This window comes from Sphaeramia orbicularis, chromosome 16 (assembly GCF_902148855.1).
Source record: "Sphaeramia orbicularis chromosome 16, fSphaOr1.1, whole genome shotgun sequence".
Lineage (NCBI taxonomy): Eukaryota > Metazoa > Chordata > Actinopteri > Kurtiformes > Apogonidae > Sphaeramia > Sphaeramia orbicularis.
In genome coordinates, this window is record NC_043972.1 from 19,950,645 (window position 1) to 19,975,002 (window position 24,358).

The following is a 24,358-nucleotide window of genomic DNA, read 5'->3' on the forward strand; positions in this document are numbered from 1 at the left end:
CCATCTGTATGAGCTCAAGGTAAAACACATTATAAAAGCTTTTTTTTTTTCTTGATTAAATCTATAAACTCCATATGGAACAACGAAAAGCATCCACCGAAAGGGTGAGAATTTTTTTTACAGAATAAAGTGATGGTGATAGATAATGACATAAGAAACATATTCACAGTGAAGATATTGCTCAGATCACCATGATTTAAAGGGGTCATATTTTGCTAAACCCACTTTTATTAGTCTTTGGTACATTTATTTGTGTATTTGGGGACCCTAATAGTTCATAAAGTTTGAATTTGAACCCTCCAGGTGCTGCAAAGCTATCTTTATATTAATTTTGGCAAAAATCAAGTGGATTTCTACAACCTGTTTTAATTCCTGCTGAATTTTTTATGTCTATAACTAGTGACATCATGACATTTGCACATATAAGGTCAAGACTTCCAATGAACATTTCTCCAAGTATGCCAAAATTGTTTATGAGCAGCAGTGGTTGTAGCCCATACTGAAAATATGTCCAAACTTCAAGACAGTTACCTAAAATGTTCAGTTGTTGGTTGAATGGGACAGAGCAGCATGGTCAACAACCTGGAGGGGGTGGGTTGTGAAGTGGCTCATTTAAAGGACCAGTGCTCAAAACAACATTTCTGGTGTCATTACTCAGAAATAGGGTTGAAGATGGACCTGTGGAGTTGAGTTAATGAGGAATTCAGACCCAAGCATAGCATTTACAGTTTATGTAGACCACAAGGAAATGGTTTAAAATGGATAATTCCATTTAAAAAAAAGCTAAATATTACTTCCTTAAGTGTTTCTTTTCACATAAATTAAAAAGCCAAAACTAATTATCAGTATTGACAGGGTTTGCCAGTGCAATCAGTCTGTTTTTGTACTTACATTCACACCATAACTCAGTTTCAAAAAGAGCTAAAATAATCAAACTCAGCAGAAATGTTGACCATCATCTCACCTGGTTACCCTTAAATTTTGATGTCAACAAGTCAATGTAAAAGGTCAGGGGTTTGATTAGTTTCAAGCCATACAGTCAACTAATCCTACAAACAAAGCCTGGCCAAAAAAAAAAAAAAAAAGGTCTCCGCATGTATTTCACAAAGAAATTCCTTTCATTGGAGAATTACTGCATTCATTAATGTATTGCAGCTGCAACAAGTTATTTAACCCTAAAGACTGATCAATCCGAGGATTCATCAGACTTGTGAAAGAGTGGTTCAGGAAGCATGACACAACACGAGTATGTCCTTGAGTCCAGACCTGAACCAGTGAATCAGTGAGAATCTTTGGGAAGTGATGGAGAAAACTTTATGTAGCGGTCCAACACTCATCATCAATACAAGATCTTGGTGACAAATTAATGCATCTGTAGATGGAAAGAAATGTGACTTTGCGCAAGTATTTTGCTGCATTGTTTATGCCACAGTGAATGAGTCCTGGAATCAAAACTGAAGTCAGTCCAATGAAATATGGTACGTGGGTATTTTTTCCTTCTTTTTTTTCTGGCCAGGCTGTGTCTTTTACCCTGTACTGATTTACTTGCCCATTTGCATGCTCATTTAAATGTCATTGTCATATTTTAGAAAGTAGAATACTACACAATAAAAACTCTTACATAAAAGGAAAGTGAGTTACTTGTTACAAACAGGTACCAGGGTTTTATTTCTATAAAATAAGGTAACGATGGTACAGTGTTTGTTCTTCTCCAAAAAGTAAGTGAAGCTCTCTGTGGGTTTAATTGTAGACTGGTTGACCGTGACAGTCAGTGTTTAAGCTGCCACATCAAAATTCTGCCAGTTACATTTCTTTGGTTTTGCCTTCACACAACATGAAGTAAATCATCTCTGAACAATAACAGCTGCTTTTTAAACGAACTTGTTATTAAAGCTGTTACTCTTTTCACTTTCTCATGGATGCTTTTTCTGACGTTAATTCCTCAGAACCCTGCAAATGAAACTAATTAGCTTGAAATGTGCTTGACAGTCAGACGGCCTGAGAGATCCCCTTTCCTGTTTCTTTTCTGTCTCTTTAGTTTCCCTGATCTCCTCCCTCTTTGATCCTCTATCTCCTCTCTCAGGTGTAGTCTTCTCCATCTTCCCTCAGACGTCTTTCATGTCTTTGATGCTAAACCTCTGCTTTTCTCCTCACTCCTCCCTCCCACAGTCGTCTGCCAGCCTGCCCCGGCTGATCAAGGTGAAAGTGGCTCTTTTGTCTCTTGTCGTTTGTTTGGTTTCCACCTCTTCCTCGGCTGGTAGATGAGTCTGGTGATAGTAGGGGGATTATGGCGGCATGTTTGGATTACAGAGTCCAGGTCGTGTGTTCTGGGACTGGGCGGGGTGCTGGGGGTGTTTAGAGGAAAACGGGGGAGGTTGTTGCTGGTAGTATTGTTCAAGAGTTCAGAGGACTTTTCTTTTTAGCCCGAACATATAAGAAAAGGAAAATCGGGGGGCTCCCCTTGTCTGTGATCTCTCCAACATCAAATAACACGTCTCTCAAACAAACTCCCTCTCTGTTATGTCTGACACACGGAGCTAGAAGTATTTATATATCTAAGTAAAACATACAGAAAATACTCAACTACATGTAAAAGTTCAATTCTAGACCTTACTAAAGTATAAATATATAAGCATTATTAGCTTAATGTATTAAATGTAAAGGTTTTAAAACTTTTTTAGATTTAATTCATGTTTCTCGGGACTCAATAAAAATATAGATATTGAATTTTATGGCATAGTTTTTGTAAATCTAAGTTTTTTCCAGGCAACAACACACTCTTCAAAAGTTCAAAAGTTCAAAAGTTGCATTTTACTTAATTTTATTCTGTGTCTTTTGTTTAATTTTTGCTTTGTTGCATCTTTCACATATTTTCCATCTTTCTTTTTTTATGGTGTTTTTATTTTATTTTACCTTTTACATTACTTTCAATTCATTGTATCATTTGTGTTGTCTGTCATGTCCTTGCTGGTAAACTCATCTTCTATTTAAAATATGAAAATAAATTCACATATTATATTATTGCTATGTATTTTCCTTTGGTAAATGTGACCCAGTAAAGACAACGTCACAACCATTTTAGATCCTGACCCTAAGTTTGGGAAAGTGAAAATCCAAAGTGTTCTTTGTGTAGTCTAATGGTCCCTGTCAGTGTTTTACTATTATATAGGAAGTTTTTGATTCATTTTACTGCTGTACATGTTTGAGGTTGACCTCATTTTAACTATTTTATAAACTGTTGGTCGTTAAATCTACAGCAGCACATTGTATTCTAAAGGATCAACATAGGTTTGTCATGACACTGGGCTGTGAGAACCACAATGTGTCTAAAAATTGACTTTTGATGTGCTAATAAACAGGTTTGTATTCAGCTTTGTGATGAAAGAATACCTAATGTACTTAGATGGCTTAAAAGACAGTTTCATACCAATCACGGATTTTGTCCAAAAATAAATCAGCATGGAAATTTATTTTAGAAATTCTGAAAGTGTGCACACCCCCGCTGAACGTTCGTGCAGGAGAAACAAAAACCATAAGTTAAATGAGTTGTGTCACTAGACCACAATATTTTCAGTTGATTTGAATGCAAATGAACAAGTTCTAACATTTTAAGACATTCTGTGAGGCCATTCTTGAGAAATCATATTCTTAATCATAGGGAGATGAATATGCACTTTCACTTTGTGTTTTCACTTTGGTTATAATCCGTGATTGACTGCCAATAAAACAGAGTTATTGTAAACCAGCCGTAGTCCGCAGCACTATGGGTTTATGACCGTCGCCCTTTGGTTCAAGTCAAACATCTCTGAGGCATAACGTTGCCTAGCATCACAAAGACTGAAATATTATTATGATCAGCAGAAAGCAGTTAAAAAATAGTAAAATAATATTCAAACAGCAGTCACTCTGTCTATATGGTTCTGGTTGAATATTATTTTAAGGGAGATGCACTGTTTTTCACAGAAGAAAAACTATAAAAGGAAATGAAGCTGTTAATGAAAAAGTCCAATGTTTATTGTGATGTACTTCAAAAATATTAAATACTTGGGTAAGTACAATACCTCCCATTAGTATTTAAGTAAAAGTACTCAGTTACATTCCCCTAAGGCATCCACAAACCATTTGCAGCAAATAAAAGTTTTTTGGCTTGAATTAAGCGGAAAAAAAGGGATTCCGAACCAGTAAACTCGGCATAGCTGTGGGCCAGCTTGTTCCCCCACAAAGTGGAAAACAACAAACAAACTGTCATGTTACTGTAACCAGCGGTCAGTGGTGACGTCTGTGGAAGATTTTTTGGACCCAGGTGTGTTGTTGAGCAAGTGTTTTTGGCACCAATTTAGCCTAAATCACAGCCTGTAGCGTGACACTGCCCACACATGACACACGTGTGCTGACAGGCGCTTCTCGTAAGCAAAGCTGTAGATTTTTGTTTTTGCTTCTCAGGTTTTATCAGAGGTAAAAAAAAAAAAAAAAAAAAACCCACACTGATTTTTGTCTGTGAATAATCAGAGGAAAACCCCCACCCCATCTTAAACCCCCCTACACAAGCCCACACACAACTCCACCCGACCCTTCCTTCTTTTCTGATCGACAAATTCACACCGTGATACTCCAGTCGTCCTCTTCCCACGTCGCCTGTCTGTCACATCTGTGGTCCCGCCCACTCACTGCTGGCAGGCTTCCTCATGCAGGCAGCACCAGGAGCCAGACTGGCATGAGCTCTGCCCGTCATACGGATCTCTTCACCTCAGAAGCTCTGGGGTGGGGGGTGCAGGTTTCAGTGGCTGTTTTGATACAGCAGATAGTGGGTTATGGTTCATGTGCGCGGGCGTGTGAGATGAGAGGGGAATTCAGAATGGCTCGAAAGCTGCTCGATGACTCGGCTTATTGTTGATTAAACTGTGGTCAGCACACTTCTTTTGCTTTCTAATCCTCACTGCGCAGTTTTACTGTAAAGCCAGTGTGAGTTTTTCACAGCTTTGGAGCTGTTTTGGCAAACATTTCACAATGTTTCCTCTGTAATTATAATATAATTGTGATGAGTTGGAGAATAGTACTACTTAGTCTCATCTCTGTTGCTGTTTCAGTCTTCAAAAGCATCTAGACTACATTTAATACAGTTATAGACAACATTAAACAACATGAAATTAAAATGTTTATGCATATTTGCTGTTATCGCCAATACTAAATGAATAAAGTAAACACTACTGAGGATCTTCAGGTAAAAACTAGTGCAGAGTTTGATCAATTTGAAGTACAAGTAGGAAAACTGTATCTTAACTTTAAAGGGTTTTTTACTTGACTATTATTTAACCAATATGCTAAATAATAGGCAAGGGATGCAGACATAGAAAAATAAACAGATTATATATGAAGCAGTACATATAGAAATAAAATATAGCTCCTTTACAGGGAAATCAAGTTGGTAAAAAGACATTTCTTTCAACTTTTACACATTCCTGCCCTAAAAATACAGATTCAGATCATCTGGGACTTGAGGTTGCTCCTTCTGTGAATATAGTGACATGCAAGTCCTGCAAATTCCGATCAGAACTTTAATTTTTTATCATTGAGACAGATCATATTTCATTGTTTTTGACAGAAAAAGAGGAAGAATAAACGTAGCCTTGCAAATCCCTCCATAGCAGTGACATTCCAGTTAATATAGGGCTAATATTATCACACTAGCGCGTTGACCTGTGGGGAACTACAGGTCATATTAATACCGATATCTGAGGACTGAAGTTAGTAAATGCTTCGTTCCTGTTTCTAGCTTCATTTTATGTTACTACACTTCCCAGCATCCGTCATGGGCAATGCAACGTGATTGTAAGACTGTTGTATTCCAAAATGATGAATATCTCCCAAAATATTGGTCCTATCAACTTGCTGAGATATTTAATGTGGCGATGGGGCTATTCCTCAACTGTAGGTGCCAAATTGGCCAGTTAAAAGGTCTCAATTTCTCAGAACTGTGCAGATACACACACACACACACACACACACACACACACACACACACACACACACCAGTATTATGATATAGATTACACTGGGTGACAAAACAATGTTTTTTGCAAGTTGTCTAGGTTTTTTCAACTGAATTAGGACCATTTTGCACCGCTAAATCCAAAAATGACTTCTGTTGTTCTCAATCAGGTCAGGGTTTTTTGCTAATTTGATTTTGAAAAATTTGATCACAAAATACAATAATTAATACCAAAATAAGACTGGTAAGCACACTTTATGAAACTTGTGACTTGATTCCTGTTAGGTACAATGGTGTATTCACCGCAGATGTAGCAGAATACGTCAGGCTTATTTTTGCAAGATCTTCTAGTCGAAGCCATTTCATTCACCTGTAATATTAAAAAAACATTAATCATAAACTGGCGAAAGTAAAATCTTCAGAACTCGTTTATTGCAAGAAATATGAAAGAATTTTGTATCATATGATGTGAAAATGCCCATAAATGTAAGCAAAAATGTTAAAAAGCCAATATGTAGCATAGTTCAGAAAGTTGACCTGATTGAGCAAAATTAATGTGATTTTTGGATTCAGCACACCAAAATTATCCTAAATCAGCTCAAAAAACTTAAACAATAAATTTGTTGTTGACCAGTGTTATTCTTATCTGTGTTGGGTTAAATATGGCATGTAATTTGTGGTTGAATTTTTATTTTGCAAATATTGGATGCGGTCGTAGGCAGCCTGTACCGTATTGCACTACACACTGTCTTTCATAACATTAAGTCGAAATGAACATAATACCCATTAAATCAACAAAATGAATGTTAAAAAGAACAGGGCGATTAATGGTCTGAACTTACAGGCCTGTGTCTGGTGTTTTGGAGGCCTCACAAACCCTTTTCCAGTGAATGTCATCCAAGCAGGGATTATGTTTGTAAAGATAGTGACTTTGCGGAAGCAGTTTGGTGGTATAAAAACATTTCATCGGCGTTTACTCAGCCAGTCAGTGCTCTGTGACCGACTGCCAGTCGTGCAGTCTCACTGTGTTTGGCTGAGAACACAGCGCCGTTGCGGTCTTCTTAAATGGTGGTTGGCTTCGCTCGGCTGATGAAACATGACGTTTTGGCCAACGGTCATGTACCGCTCAACCACAGGGTGTGTTCGTGTGTGTGTTAGTCCGGTTTTATCCAAGCAACCACTGCTACTCCACAGTCCACACAAGTGCTTAATAATTTTTTGGGGTTGGGAGGAAGTATATTTGATAAGTGTGGTGTTTTGTGCTGACATGAGGCATTTTCCTAAACACCTAAAAGTCTTCTGTCTGCTGCTACTGTGGTGGAAGTGTCCTTCCATGAATAGAATGAGATTTATGTCCCAGAACTAAAACAAACAGGCTACTTTAAGACAGACATAATTGGACTGTAACTTGGAGAATAAAGATGGAATTTATCTTTAATTCAGCCAAAACAATACACTTGCTGTCCTGACAAGCAGCTTGTGACCAAAGGTTTGCTGGTTCGATTCCCCTTGCTGGTTGATGTGCCCTTGAGCAAGGCACTTAACCCCCATAGGTAAGATGATTATGAATCTTCTTCTCCTTCTCCTTCTTCTTCTTCTTCTTCTTCTTCTTCTTCTTCTCCTCTTCCCTCATCTTATCCTCCTCCTCCTTCATCTTCTTTTTCTCCTTCTTTGTCTTCTCCCTCATCTTCTCCTCCTCCTCTTCCTCCTCCGTCTCCCCTTTTCTTCAAACACCCTATCAGGTTTGACATCATAGTACCATAAAACTCATTTCCAGGTCCACATCAGTCAGTTACCAGCAGAGCCTGTATGTTCATTTACTATAAACTTCTTTCTTAAATGAAGCACCAATCAGGGTTCAAAAGGGTCTAAATTAATTTATTTAAATCAAATAAAAGATAAGATACACGGCAGACCTTGTCAAAGTAAAAAGTCAACATAAAACCAAGCAGTTTTGATATATCAAGGTGAAAAACAAAACTTGAAATTACAGTCAGCAATGTACTGAAATAGTATCTTGACAGAAACTAGAGAATTGGAACATATTTTGAGATGACACGAATAAAAAACAAAACTAAAATACGCTGATTTTTTAAAACATATAGAATTTTTTTTTCTTCAGAATCTATTTGCCTGATGTCTCAGAAATGAATGCGATTTGTTGACCTCAGTTGCACATTTTCCTGCTGATGGTCAACACGGTAACAACATAATGAATCACAGATCTGAGTGTTAGTCAGAGGGAAAACACCTCTTTATATTTCTATTCCTCTACGACATTCCTGCTGTAGTGTCTATCTTTCCACATGCGATAACTCTGCTGCACCTGAACTCTAACGGGTTTGGTTTCAGGGGAATCGATTCCTCCGGGCTTACTGTAATCAGTGTTTTTCTTGTAATAGATTAATATGAGGGGGTTTACTGTTTGAAATCATAGAGCAGTGCATTACTCCCTTCATTGTGACAAATAAACTGTTGACTGACAGCTATATAAAACACACTTATAGGTGTGTTCTGTGTAGATATACACCTTGGATGTAGCTTTCTAATTATTGGTGTCCATCAACACAACAAATACGAAGAAGTGAGGGAGCAAAGTACATCACTTATTGATGAAACTGACTGATAGTTGGATGAATTATATTTTATTTTTGTATAGTTAGGTTTTATTGTTATTTATACCCTCTTTTGTACCAGGAGAATTATATATTATGATAGGTCATCATAACTGTTTAAAAATCTGTCTATTTTATGTACATTTTCTTTGAATGAGCCTGAATTTAATCTTACATATTTATAAAAACAAACTTTAACAGAACATAGCAGATAAATATTTGTCACTGCCATCACTGAAATGACATAGGATATGTTGATACTGATGTTGGCCAATATCAGCAGATATACCAGTGTTTGGCCAATATCTTTCTCCTGAGACCCAGTAATTTTTTTTTTTTTTTTTTTAATATATTAAGTAATGCCTTGATTGGAAACCATATGATGCCACAGTTTTTCAGATGCATATTTGAAATTTTTGTTTAATAAAATGTCCTTTGTAGTGGACATTTTATTTATTTATTTATTTTTTATATAAAGCTTAATGCCTTAAAATTGCCGGATATTGTATATATTAAAATATTAGAGATGATTTATAAAGTAAAAAATAATATTGTTCCAAATACCATTCAAGAGTTCTTTAAATTAAGAAAGAGTAACTATAAATTAAGAGGTCTTTATATTTTTGAGTGTATGAAAGTGAGGACAAATGCGAAGTCCAGATGTATTTCGGTTGTGGGTGTGAAATTATGGAACGGACTTGATGATGAATTTAAGTTGGTTACTTCTCTAATAAAGTTTAAAAAATGCTTTAAGTATAAGATCATTCAGGAATATTAAGTGGAGATGGTAGGTGTGTTTTTGTTTTGTTACTGATACTTTTGTTGTATTGACAGTGCTCACTGATGTACACATTTAGATTAATGTAAGTGGTGTGTCAGGTGAAAAGGACAGGCAAAAAATAAGCTTCTGCTTCTGGCCTATTCCTTTTTTTTTATTTTTTGTGTTTATTGTAGTTGTTGTACTGTGTGTGGTGATTACTGTGCAAACCAAAAAAAAAAAAAACATTCATTCATTCATTCATTCAAAACACAAAAAAATGCCATGACAAGTGTAGCCGATTTGAGCTGATTTGCGACGCTGAAAGTCTCTGAAAATAAGGATCAGACAAAATATCAAAAGGTCATCGCATCGCTTCAGTGATTAAAAACACAAACTGCATCTCACAGTGATTATCATGCAAGAACAATGTGTGGGTCTGTATGTGTTGGTGATTGGGGGCGTGGCCTGTTGTAAATTTCCCCCATTTCTCATAATGAGACTGTAAGAACAACACCCATTCCACCCACATCTGCCCGTCTGTTGGCAGCTACACCAGGACTAAGGGGAGGAGGGGGTTAATGTGTGTGTGTGTGTGTGTGTGTGTGAGAATATGCACTAGAGAAAGTGTGTTTTCAGTATTGATACCCCAGGCAAATATGACACCTTTTACTTTCTGTCCCACTCAACTAAACTGATCATTTTTCTCAAGTTGCTCACTCTGTCCTCACCATGAACCAGACGCTCTTTTTCATGTGAAATTACCAACATTTATGACCCATGAATCAGCCCGATTTATTATTTTTCACAGCTGATGTTAAAAGGGAATAGCTAGTTTTAATTTATTTTCCCATCACGTTCAATATGATTCAGTGTTTTAAAACATTAAAATGTGTTACTGTCTGAAACGGAGATGAATATGTTTAGAAGCAGCTGACATTTTTAACAGTATTGCATCAGATAGCATCATGTGGCTGCAAAAACCCAGAAAGGAAATACTGTGGCTCAGTGGTTTTAGATGCAGAAAGACATGAACACACAGTATTTAACTCTTAAAAATCTGGTGCGGTGGTACGTTGAAAAAAGTAGATTTCGTATCTGTTGGTTATTGACAGATTTAAAAATAATTTCTCACTGTAGCACTTAATGTCCTGGACTTCCCCTTAAGGATGAATAGAACATTAGTTTAGCGGCAGAATTGCACAATATTATTTATTTTCTTGTGAATCAGCAGCCTGCAAGTGGGTGAAGGTGGTGAACCTCACTCTGCTTGTGTTTTGTCCGTTTTTTCTTCTTCTTTTTTTTTTTTTTTTGTATATATTTAATTCATGAATAGAAAGCAGTCCAGTCTTCATCATCTGCGCATCATCATCTATTTCCTGAACTGGTACAAACTGTTGCCACATAAGTAAAAGAAAAGAAGATATTAAAAAGAAGAACATGAAATGTATTAAGCACAATTTACATCTTTACATCAATTTCCAGAATAATATTTCAGATTGTAGTAAGTTTGATATATATTTAAAATAAATGAATAAATAAATAATTAGTTTTGTTTTATTTTATTTTTTATGTGTGGTGTAATTAACAACTGAATCTGCATACTGTAAATGTGGGATCATAAAACAAAGATGCTAACTGAAAAAAAAAAGGAAAAAAATCTAATGAATAAGACTTTACTCCTCATTTTTAAAGTTTATTTATTCATTTCTGGTACTAGTTTTAGTCATACTTGGCCATACCCAACTAAACTTGAGTAACACCTGCAGTAAAACTAATCTGAGTTTTGATATTTGATCATTTCTTATCACTTGTACATTGCCAGTTTGATCGTCATAGTATTTTTTTCGGGCTGGAGGCGTTACATTTTCAGTTTGCCTGTACATCCGCCTGATTCTCAGGAACAACTTAACACTCACTTGGACTCAGTGTACTGATTTTATCTCAGTGGTGCCACAGTAATGTAAGTCTGATAACAGTTTAATTATAGATAAGACTATTGTTTGTTCCAAGTAAAAACAGAAATTCCTCTTTTGTCTCGGCTATAAGACAAAATTATGTTGGAATGGTAACATTGCTATCTAGAAAGACAGATTTCACACAATTGTGTAATAGGATAAAATGAAGAGAAAAAAATACACTGAAGTCTTTTATTAAATTCCTTAAGAATCTTCACACAAACATGGGACACCAATTCTACTTTTAAAAGATGTTACTTGTTTTTTGTGTTTCATACGACTTCACATTTGTCTTTTAATGTGAACTCTTATCAAACAAATTATAGTTTAATGTTTCCTTTGTTGGATGATTTGACCGATATTGGGAAAAAAAGTGGAAGTTGTGCATCTGCAACCTGAAGAAGATCTTAAAGGGACTTCATTTTTATTTTTAAGGCATTGAAATACAAAGTTTTTTTATCACATTTTACCCCTAACACTGTAAGTTTTAGATGATTAATTTTGATCTTATCTATTTTATTATTATTTTATATGTTAAATTGCTTCTTATTATGTCTGTCGCCTGAAATTAGGATGTTTCTTTTACTCAGTTTTGTTGAAATTATTGCCTTCACTTTAGTATCTACTTTGTTTAATGTATAGAGTTTAGCATTTACAAGGAAACCAATTCTTTGGCCTTTTTACAAATCAAAAAGATCTTAGAACGGCAATGCAAAAATATTCAAAATGTGCTCCTGTTTCATTTTAAGTGTTTTTGTTTGTTAGGTTTCAGAACAGCCACCTCCCACTCAAAACACTCCTTGAGTAATGACTTCACTAATCTTAACACTGCTTCAGATATCGTGTGGAGCCTCTACAGACAACAGAAGGATCATTGGAGAGGAGAGTTGCATGCAAGAATGGTTTTGAAATTTGTTTTTGGGTTCAGTATATACACGCATTCAGTATATACACGCATAACAACTGCAACTGGTTTCCTTCTGAATCCCTTTGAGACCGACCCATGCGTCACCTATTGACCTTAAATCTGCACCTGCTCCTGTGCAGCATTTATCTCTTTATGGACTACAAAAATTAAGTTTTTGTACAAATAGACTGAGTTCACATCAGTTTATTCAGTGCCATAATTTTCAGTGTCCAGCAGAGGCGGGTCTCGTCTCTAAATTGCACACCTTAGGCCTGGAATTTACACATCTGTGAATTTCTGAAGAAGTGTTTGCTTTGCAGATTATTCGTTGTGTTCCTGACATTAGTTTGCTAGTTTGCCAGTCGACGAGCAGGTGTCGGGTGGAGCCGCTTTTCAGACCGACGGTTACCACTCTGCCTCAACCGTCCTCCTGATATTACGTGGAACTAAAATGTCATTTAACCGGTGGGCGAATGAAGATGCGTGTGAGAAGAAAAGTGATGAACAGCAAAAGTCTGTCACATACAGAGACAGGACATCCTGACCATGTGAGAGTGGGCACAATTAAATGTTATCCTGATTTAGCTTGTTTAGTACTAAAGAAACATGCAGGTGCAGGTTTAATGCTTATATTCTCAGATTACATGTTAAAACAGCTGCCGAGTTCTTCGTCTTCTCAGATTTTAGACTAAAATTTTATTTAGTTTTGATCATATGTAATATTACATTTGCCATATTAGTACTTGACTTGTTTTGTGGGTTTCTAAGATCCTGTGCATATACAGTCGCGGAAAAAATTATTAGACCACCCATGTTTTCTTCAATTTCTTGTTCATTTTAATGCCTGGTACAACTAAAGGTACATTTGTTTGGACAAATATAATAATGACAACAAAAATAGCCCAGAAGAGTTTCATTTCAGAGCTGATATCTATCCATTTTCCATGTTTTCTTGATAATAACCTAAATCACTTCAGTTCTTACATCAATATCTATGGCATTGTACTGACAAAAACAGTGCTTTTAGGCATTCCATGTTTTCTTTTCTGTCTGTTTTAGTCACATGATACACACAGGAGTCAGTACTTGATTGCATAACCATGGTTTTTGGTGACTTTTGATGGTCTAATAATTTTTTTCTGCGACTGTATAAGACTTTAATTTTAATTTCTGTCACATTTGCGCAGGTTTCAAGGCCTGAAATCTTTTCTACAGGGTGAGTCAGAAAAAACGCTCTTTCCATTTAAAGAAATTGTACTGCTAAAACGGAAACACTGATTTTTCTTTTGACCATACAGTCATATTGATGTGGTTATTGAACATGTCTGGTGATGTAGTCATAGATTTATTGCATTGCATAAGAGAGAGAAGGTCCATTGTTTATTGGGCACTGAAATACCTGCCAACACAATGTATGCCACAGTGAACAAACTTGAAATTGACAACAATTACAGGAGTCGGGGCTTTGCTTTCACACTCAGGACATAGGCCTACATGACAGTGCCCAGGGAGTTTTCATCATGGCAAGACCACAGCGATTGCAGGTATTATTTCCTCATTGAGTTGTCTGTTTGGGTCAGGAGAGAGAGTGGCCACCTAGATCCCCAGACTTGACCCCCCTTGATTTTTTCTTGTGGGGGTATCTTAAAAACCGTGTGTATCAGACTGTTCCACAAACTCTTCAGGAACTCCGAAATCGCATCACGGCTGAAATCCAAGCCCTACGACGAACACGAATGGCGAGAAGAACTGTGTTAGAGATGCGACAACGAGCACAGATTTGCATCAATCTGAATGGTAGCCAGGTTGAAGGTCGTGCCGGACGACTTCGTTGAGACAAAACATTTTGATGGCGAGTAAACATGCTGTAATGGTTGACAATTTCAATTTCATTCACGGTGGCATAAACTGTGTTGGCAGATATTTCGGTGCACAATAAACAATGGACATTCCCTCTGTTATGCTATGCCATAAATCAATGATTCAATCGCCAGACATGCTCAATAACCACATCAATATGACTGTATGATCAAAAGAAAAATAAGCATTTCCATTTCAGTGGTACAATTTCTTTAAATGAAAAGAGCGTTTTTTTCTGACTCACCCTGTACAGTCAGAGACATGTCGAAATGCATGTAATCAATACATGATTAACAGTAAATTTTCTGAAAAAATGCTAATATATTGCAGAAAACATAACAAGTATCAGTATGCTCAGGTCCTTCAAAAGAAAAAAATGTCTTCATAATTCAGTGAAGTTATTATTAAAATAGCTACAGATATTCTCACCAGCTCAGATTTTTTTACTCTAAATGTGATGTAGTTTTGTGCATATGTCAGTTTGTAGATGGTCTGACTTGCATTTGAATGTTTTCCTGTGCATATACAGGTCTTTAATTTCGACTTTGTGTAGTTTATGATCTGATGTCGACGTCCAACATCTTTACTTATATTTGAGAGATGTCAAAATGTGTATAATCACTACATGACTACCAGCAGATTCACTGAAAAAAATGTCTAACAGAACCACATGACAATAATAGTGTGTCCAGGTCTTAAAAAAAAACAAAAAATAAAAACCGCATTCATTCATTATCTGAACCCACTTTATTTTCACTAGGGTCACGAGGGTCGCTGGAGCCTATCCCAGCTACTTATGGGTGAAGGCGGAGTACACCCAGGACATGTCACCAGTTCATCACAGGGCTGACATACAGAGACAAACAATCACTCTCACATTCACACCTATGGGTAATTTAGATTAACCTATCAGTGCATGTCTTTGAATGGTGAAAGAAAGAGAAAGAAAAAATCTGTACAACTCAAATGACGAGGTTTTTTTTGTTCATTTAACATTAAAACTGAAAGGAGCCCCACATCAACTGTTAATTCTCTCAGGTTTCATCTTCAACCAAGTGGAGTCTCTCACCTGCTCTGATCCTCATGTGATTCATTCTCAGTGGGCAGTGAATTAATTGTCGTATTTGTATCTGACAAGTGTGAGTTTCCAGTGAAATGTTAACAGAACCCGACTTCACCTACACATCTAACATTCATTTGATGAAAACAACAAATGACTTGAAATGAAAACATTTAAAACTTAGAAGAAACTATAGGATGACATTTGCACACAAGACATAAATTCCTTTTTTGACCCGTTATTGTGATTTCAATGTCTTTAAATATCCTAAATAGCCAGTTAAACACTACTTGTTTAGCAGCAGATCCAAAAAACAAAGTGAACTGATGTCACAAATAACAAGTGTGCAATGAATCAAATCTGTCAGTCTGTACAATCTTAGCATCACAAAACACTGGCATTAAACACTAAACATACTGAAGGTATGTGCGTGAATGTGCATGTGTGTATGCAGGCTGCTTACTGTCTACAGATATAATACAGAAATGACTAATCGGTGTCTGAGGCTGTGAAGCATATGCAGCATGTGGTCTCGTGGTGATCTGGTGAGCAGCTAATGCTGCTAACGACTAACCGGTGGCCAAAGAAAACCAACACATTTATACAATGATGCTGTGGAGTCATCAACCTCACAATGACAATTCACAATATGACTTGTTTTTACCGAAACACTGCATCCAAAAAATAATAAATGAATAAAATGAAACAAAAAAATTCTGCAGATTTGATAATGAAGATGATCTGAACCCATTTTCAATCATGATTTTGTTTCTACAGAAGTGACAGAACACTTTGCACAAAGTGCTGCAGGTTAAAGTGGATTAACTAACTCATTTTCACATGTAAAACTTTTTCCTTACATCATATACATTTGGTTCATTTTACTTTCCTAGTCTAACATTGGCCGGTCAAACATTGGCTTCATCTCCTTTTATAGACTGTTGTCTCTGACATCATTTGTTTTTCCACCTTCTGTTTTTCGGCAACAATACCCTCATCCAACGTCCTGTGATTGGACCTGAACTCAGAAGGCAAGGCAGATTTATTTGTATAGCACAATTCTTACACAGGGCAATTCGCAGTGTTTTACAAAAATGGAAAAGAGACAGGTTAAAAACACATAATTACAATTAAAACATAATCAATAAAACATAAATAATAATCAATTAAAACAAAGTAAAAGAGGAAAGTGCAGATAGAACCCTTTCACTTGTTCTATGCACAGTTGAACAGAGGTGTTTTCAGCCTGGACTTAAACATTGTCACAGTAGAGGCCTGTCTCACATCATCAGGAAGACTGAGAGTTCAGCTGCATAGAACTGAAACGCAGCTTCACCCTGTTTAGTCCTGACTCTGGGCGCCAGCAGAAGACCAGTTCCTGAGGTTCTCAGGGTCCGAGATGGTTCATATGGGACCAACATGTCACAGATGTCGCAGAACCGTCCAGTAACTGTCCACACCGTACATGAACAGAACTGTGTTTAGTTTGATCCAGACTAAGACCACTTCTTCCTGGTCTTTGGTTCAGATCCAGTCCCATTTCATTCCAGTCCAAGAGAATGACTCCTACCCCATCCCATGTGTTTTAATTTTTAAGATGGTTTTAGTTGAAGCACCATAGTATTGTTTTGGGTTTTTTTTGGCTGGAAGTGTTTTTTCCTCATTTCATTTAAAATTATTCATTATTTACTTCTCATATTAAAGGCGCATATTTATAGAAACAGCTCTATTGCTATTATGATTTTTTTTACAGATGACTGAATTTCCTGTTTTATCCCAATCATAAAATAAATATCGAAACTGACACCCAATCTGTGGGAATTATAAATAATAGATGACCCCTCCTGTCCCATGCTGTTCATTTTCCATGTTGTGTTGTTATGTTAAAAAAAAAAAATCCATTTCTTCAGTTCTCCTAAATCTTACACTCTGGGTCTATAATTTGTCGCTCATTTGTAATAACAGAGCAGTGTTTTGACCAGTAAATCTGTCAGAGTCGCTCATACACTCACGCTTTACCATAGTTTGTATATTTCAGAAATCTCCTCCTGATGACTGTATAAGATGGGAAAGTTCAGGACGTTCAGAAACTCACTGCTCTGAACAGATCGTTTGTGGTTGCAGCGTTTCAGCGAAGGCGGGGTTTAGCAGCAGGAGGCCACAACACAATGAAAGTCCAACCTGTCAGAGTGAAAGTTAAAAATTTGGTGATCTCATAAACAATCAACTGTCACATTCGCAGTCGGTTTCAACTGTTTTACGCATGAAAACTTTCTCTGCTTTCTCTTTACGTGTCTTGACTAAACATCGGTGGTGTTTCTTGTGTATATATTGTGGTGTCGTCTTCGACACTGACTTTCTTCCTGTTTTCTACTTTGGCTTTTCTTTCATCACATCAAGCTGTCTGTTACTTCTTTGCCTCCTTATCTTTACCACTATTTCCTTTCTTTATCCCCTTTTCTTCACTACACTTTTTCTTAATTTTGACTCATTTCTTAATCTTTCTTATCATTTTCATCTTTTTATTATCACCTCTTTATCTTTTCATTAAATTTCATTTTCTCCCACATCTTTTTTCTCAGTTAAGACTCTTCTTGTCTTTTCTCATTCTTTACTATTTTTTCCTTTCCTTTTTTCTCTTAATACTGTTGCCTTCTCCTTTCCTTTTCTCTTTTTCAATCTGCCTCTTTCACTTCCTCTTTCCTTTCTTGTCCTTCACTCAAGATTTCTAATCTTCTATTTGTGTTGTATCAGTACCTTTCTCTTCTATCCTTATTTTACATCACATTTTTATGACCTAGGCAAATTTGTTTCTGATTTTAGGCTGATCATTTACACAAGATCTTTTTACAAATCAATTAGACATTACAGACTTTTTCCTCCCTTCTGAGTAATAAAAAAGTCAACTACCAGTCAAATAGTTATTTTAAAGAAAATGTTGCAAAATAATGAAAAAATCCAGATTTTGATCATTAGTGTCTGCAAGATTCCTTTATTGTCATTGTGTACACAGAGCATACACAACGAAATTCAGGTGCACTTACGGAGATGGTTCCTGAGTAAAAAAATACACAATATAAAATACAAAATATTTAATTTTATTAATTTTAAAAGAGCTACAGTCGTGGAAAAAATTATTAGACCATCAAGTCACCAAAAACAATGGTTATGCAATCAAGTACTAACTCCTGTGTGTATTATCTGACTAAAATAGACAGAAAAGAAAACAGAGAATACCTAAAAGCACTGTTTTTGTCAGTACAATGCCATAAACATTGATGGAAGAACTTAAGTGATTTTGGTTATTATCAAGAAAACCATGAAAAATGGATAGATATCAGCTCTTAAATTTAACTTTTATGTGCTATTTTTGTTATTATCATTATATTTGTCCAAACAAATGTACCTTTAGTTGTACAAGGTATTAAAATGAACAAGAAATTGAAGAAAACAAGGGTTGGTCTAGTCATTTTTTCTGTGACGGTAGAATGAATAGGGAAAAAAAAAAAGTATAAAAACACACACCCCTGCCCCTCCCCATTTTCAATCAAGTCAGACATTCACACATACATACTTAGATGTGTGCATAGGATGGTGAAAAGTGAGTACAGTAGTTATTAGATAGACATTCTGTTTATTAGATAGATAGCTCCGTGTTAGTGTCAGTTGATTGTTAAATTGTGTTCCTTTCTCTTTCTGTGTCCAGGTGAGCAGAAGCGTTACCAGGTGGTGATCCACGGCATCGAGCCGCTGCTGGAGACTCCTCTGCAGTGGCTCAGCGAACACCTCAGCCACCCAGACAACTTCTTGCACATCTGCGTCATCCCCACCCCCACCGACTGAGGCCACGCCCACCCGCCTGCGCCGTCACCGTGACGGCCATCTAACCCGCAGACCAGTGAGCGTGCCAGCCGGCTGGTTTTCCTCAGACATGGTAGCACTAAAGATGGAAACTGAGCAACGGACTCTTTAACAAGGAGACGAACAAAGACTTGTTTTTAGGAGGCGATGAAATGATCGGTTTTCGTTTCTCCTTTGGCCCAAAAATAAAAGACATTTCTACTGGTGAAGGGGCATTTTTTTCCCTCTTCTGTCTCACGTTTTCACCTCTGCCTCTCTGAACAGACAAACCTGTTCATGGGAGGAGATGGATCCATCTTCGTCCTTTTGGGGCAGTCCTGCTGAAGTTGCCTTAGTTTACACGTCGATGCTTTTCATCCTTATATCATCACTCCGAACCCGGACAAGCGCTTGTAATCTCCAAAAACTCAACTTGATTTACTTTTGCGTTGGCTTCGTTTAACAAATGAGTTGGAATATAAAGGGGACAGACCAGTGAAACTGATCAACAAACTGGTGAGGCTGGTTTGTCTGGTCCCTGACTGTCTTTACCTTTGAGATATCAGAGAATTTATTTAACAAACAGCCAAATATTTAGTGTCATTGTCTGGTACGTTACTAAACTAGCACTAAAATATTATTAATTAAACCAATGTAACTCCAGTGTGTTTTCATTTTTCTTTCATTTCCACTCAATAAAAATTCAACTTTCTTACGAACATAACAAAATTTCACTTGGTATTTTAGCTTCTTTAGCTTCATTTGTGGTCCATTGTCTTCAGTTTCTTAATCTGCAAGGTTGAGAAGATGCTGTGGCTGGAGGTTGTTGCCTGAACTCATTCCACAGAACCTTGGTGCACGGCCACAAACTTCCAAGCTTCATCTATAGCTCCAGTGTTAGCATTTTTCTATAACTGAACAACACACACACTGATGTCTATGTGAAGGACGCATATGTAACTTCTAACCCTCATGTTCTGAGACATTCTGTCTTATCTCTTCATACATATTGGAATGCCAGATTGTAAGGCCTCATTACAGATCTTAATTAATTGGTCAGGAATAGACCACTTCAGCGGCCACGTACACCATATAGTCTATATTAGGATACGAAATGATTAAGAATATGTCCTTATGCTGCTGTTGCATTTAATTTGGGTAAACTCATCACTGAAGCCCATGCAAATAGGGTTTCTGTTTGCCAGGAAATAAAAAATAAATGTAAAAAGGTTTAAGTTTTTTTATTGAAGCCAAATCCAACAACTTAAGCCTGATGCAGTCCCAGTATTCATTAAAATAATTAACAATCAGTCAGTTATCCTCTGAACCACTTTAGCCTCAAGAGGGTCATGGGGGTACTGGAGCCTATCCCAGCTACCTATGAGTGAAGGCGGGGTACACCCTGGACATGTCACCTGTTCATCACAGGACTGACATATGGAGACAAACAACCAATCACTCTCATTTTCACACCGGGCAATTTTACCTTAACCAACTGACCTATTAGTGCATGTCTTTGGGAGGAAGCCAGAGTACCCAGGGAGAACATGAAAACTCCACACAGAAAGGTCCCTGACATCAGAATTGAACCCAGGACCTTCTTGCTGTGAAGTGACAGTGCTATCCACTGCACCACCATGCCGCCCAGTTAACAAATATATATGCATGTAAAACCTTAACTGAGCAGCAAGTCATGTTTTATTTACCAGTGGGTTTGACTGGTTCCAGGTCAGTCTGAGGTAATTTATTCTTAACTCAATGATACAGGCTGAATAAGAATTAGGTATTTTCACACCTGGAACTTCGGACCAGCATTCTTTTAGTCTTGAGGTTAGTTTTGATGTCTTTAACACAGCAGTTTTAGTAGTAATTATCCATCCAGGTGTTATCTGCGTCAAATCTGCCTCATTTTATAGGCATATTTGTGCCTGATGTCGACTTGTTAATTGGCCTAATTTTTACCTTCTGTTTGTAACTTCTTGTCAGTAGATTAGTAAGTTTATTTCAGTCCATATACAGTAATACTTGCATATTGATGGCCAAATACAAAACCTTCTATCTGGAAAAAATCACTTTTTTCAGGAAACAAAAAAAAAAAAAAAAGGATCCTGGAGGATTCTGTTGGGTTTCTGTAAATTGGCTTAGAGTCTGGTTTTGACCAACTCTATATATAAAGTGTCATGAGATAACTTTTGTTATGATTTGGCGCTATATAAATAAAATTCGATTGATTGATAGTTTAGTTTTATCATATTATAGTCGTTGTTGTTAGGTGACCTTCATGTCATAAGAAAGGGCGGGATTGTCTTGCAGATAGACTGAAAATGTGGAGTCATCCTTGTTCTCACCATTTAATGTGAAAACTCAAAATCTGAAAAATTGCAGATAGGTTTTGTTTTTTGGCCATCAATATAAGTGTTCTGTTTAAAAATGACATGAAATGATGATGACTTCATATAGTGAAGAATGACTGAATGATGAAATGGTCTGGCTCTGTAGTCTGAGATGGAGTCTGTTAGCAATGATCCTTTACAGTTAAGATCAAGTGTAAAAATAAAAAAAATATTAAAACTACAGTGGGACAAATGAGTCTATAAACCAAAGCAGCTATATGTAGGAAAATTTCAACCAGTGTTTACTTTCACTTCAGTTCACGTTATTTACAAATCATTTAAAATACATATGCAACTTGTATTCATAATTTACAGCAAGATATGATTTTGTAAAAAGGGTAACCCCAGAAGCTATCCATAGCTTATAAACGGGGGCCCAAAACATTAAGCAAACAGTACAATTGATTATGAAAACAATCTCTGTTTCGACCTAAGCTAAAACCTAACCCTTGCTCTAAAACAACCTATGGTAATCCCATAAATAAAGACAGTATAGAATTTAGACAGTATCAACACATCAGGCACACAAGGCAAAAATACAACGACACAGGCTTAAATTAAACATATTTCAAAAGCAGTTTTTGCATTTTATAATACGTCAGTCTCAAATAATGCAAAACCAGTTATTCGTACATCACAAACACAATAAAAATCTACAGAAACGAGGAAACTAAAGGAAAGTTCTTCATAGTTTGGTTGTAACTCATATATTTTTTAAGAGGTGAGAAAATTGTGACTCATGGTGGATCCTGATCATGCTCTTTTTGTTTGGTGGATCAGCGTTAACTTGGACCACAACAACTGTCTGGTCCGCATATTGGTCCGAAGGAGGTTTCACACCTGCACATTAGGTTTTAGTCAAACTCAAAAATTAAATAGTCCAAACCAAACAGGGTAGGCTTCACTAAAGGTTTTTCCAGAGCTGTATCATCACCTGAAGCTTTTGCGTAATTGGCTAAAAATAACAGAAGATAAAACCTATGTGTTTTGTTAACCCATAAAGACCCAAACATCCACCGTCGACCAAAACCATCTACGGATCTAAACTGTTTAATCCCTGTTGATCCACTAACCCTATCAATCCATGTAAATAATTGGTGTAAAATGCAGTTTGTCATCTTTTCATGGTCATCAGATATAACCCATTTGGACATTCAGAGGCTCCATAGTTGCCGTGAAAACACCGTCATCTTCTACAACATTGATTCACCAGTAAAACCCATAGAGTTGGATCAATGACAGTGGATGGACACACTGGGTTTATGTTCAGTTAATGATAGATTTGCTGAAAAAGTCGCTTTTACTTCAGTTATTTTTTGTTTTGATATAATAATCTTTTAATTAACTGTGAGTTTTCATAAATATCTAAAGTAAATATATGAAATTTAACCCTTTCATGCACGAATCATGAGAACCTTAATCAAATTTTTTTCCTGAGTGTTTTTATTCCTCTTTAGGCATGAAAAAAAAAATTTGATTGAAAATTTTCTTCTGAAAAAAAAAAAAAAAAAAAAAAAAAAAAAAAGTAAAAATGATTTTTAAAAATTTAAAAAAATATACATTAAAAAAAATTATGAAAAAATAATCTTATGAACCTATTTTTCATGAAGTTGCAAAAATGTCCACTCAGCTGGACACCACACATTTAATTTTTGACACACAGAAACATGCATTTACTGATAAATTGTGAGAAAACTTTGGGGAGGGCTTGTGATTCTGGGGGTTTATGGTCAGTAGAGATCTACATAATGTTACTGATTCATGTCAGAAAAGATATGTAGTGTCTTAAAACTTTGATAAACATATGTGTAAAAAAAAAAAAAAAAAAATCCATGAATATACAGGAGAACAGCTGTAGAATGGCTGTCCACTGTAGTGACCAGTGTGCATGAAAGGGTTAATGTAGGAAAATACATGATTTACAGTGAAAAATGCAAAATACAGAGGATAGTATTATAATAAATGGTGATAAATCACCTAAAAAAGATTAAATAGAGAGAAAAATTCATTTGGGATTGACACAAAAGTAACACTGGGTCTTTATGGGTTAAATGACGACTAGAGGTATTTTGTGTTGTTTCGTTTATGTAGGAATCCAAATACTTCTTCCATGGATGGGAACTGCAGCTCTGACCCAGATCGAGCCGCTGCAAACAATTTACTTTCGACTCATTCCATCCAAACACCTCAAAGAGCATCCTTCTCCCCCTCCTCTCTCTCTCCCCTTTAATCTCCTATATCTCTCTCCCTTTCTGTACAGTATGGGGGTCACATGGCAGATCGGGAAATCCCATAAAACCGAGTGTGTCAGCGTGGTGAGACGACTCCTCATCACTGCGTCTAGAGCTGCAGAGTATACAAAACACACACACACACATATCAACCCCACGCCGAGCCCCTGGTTTGACTCAACACCATAAACCCGCCGACCCATCACGTTTGGCGGCGGCAGCAGCGATGAGGAAGCATGATGTGATGACATGATGTGTGTGACATCATTCACATACAACCAACACACACTTTAAATTAGTAGACTGGCACAGTGACAACAGATTAGTGTGAGTATGTGTGTGAGAAGAAGCGGTATTTAGACACACAAACACCTGCAGGGGGTTATAAATGATGTCTGTAATTATGTACATATGCACACACTGTACACACACTGTACACACACACTCACGTTATACAGTTGAACTGAGACGAGATGTTCGCAGTCAGTGAGATGAGCCCGAGGCCTGTCTGACAGTCTGACAGGACAGTTTAGTGGTCTCATTAGCAGACAGAGGAATGCCAACAGACTGTTCACCAGAACACATGAAGACAGAGAGGCAGAACGAGTCAGCAGTAAAACACAGAGAGAGAGAGAGGGGTTATTCATGAGGCAGATCAAGTGAAGGTAAAACACCAGAGGGCCAAGAAGGTGACTGTATCCTGTCAACGTTCATCTTAACACTGATCACACTTTCACTGTTTTGGCAG

At 36.8% G+C, this 24,358-nt stretch overlaps 1 protein-coding gene across 1 annotated transcript in view; it reads left to right on the forward strand.

Moving 5' to 3' along the window:
* atg5 (ATG5 autophagy related 5 homolog (S. cerevisiae)) overlaps positions 1–19,706 on the forward strand; it is a 56,742-nt gene extending 37,036 nt beyond the window's left edge. The window contains exon 8 of the mRNA XM_030157477.1: positions 18,853–19,706. Coding sequence (XP_030013337.1) covers positions 18,853–18,989 — 137 coding nt within the window. The 3' untranslated portion in view covers positions 18,990–19,706. The remainder of the gene's footprint in view (positions 1–18,852) is intronic.
* Positions 19,707–24,358: the final 4,652 nt, after the last annotated feature.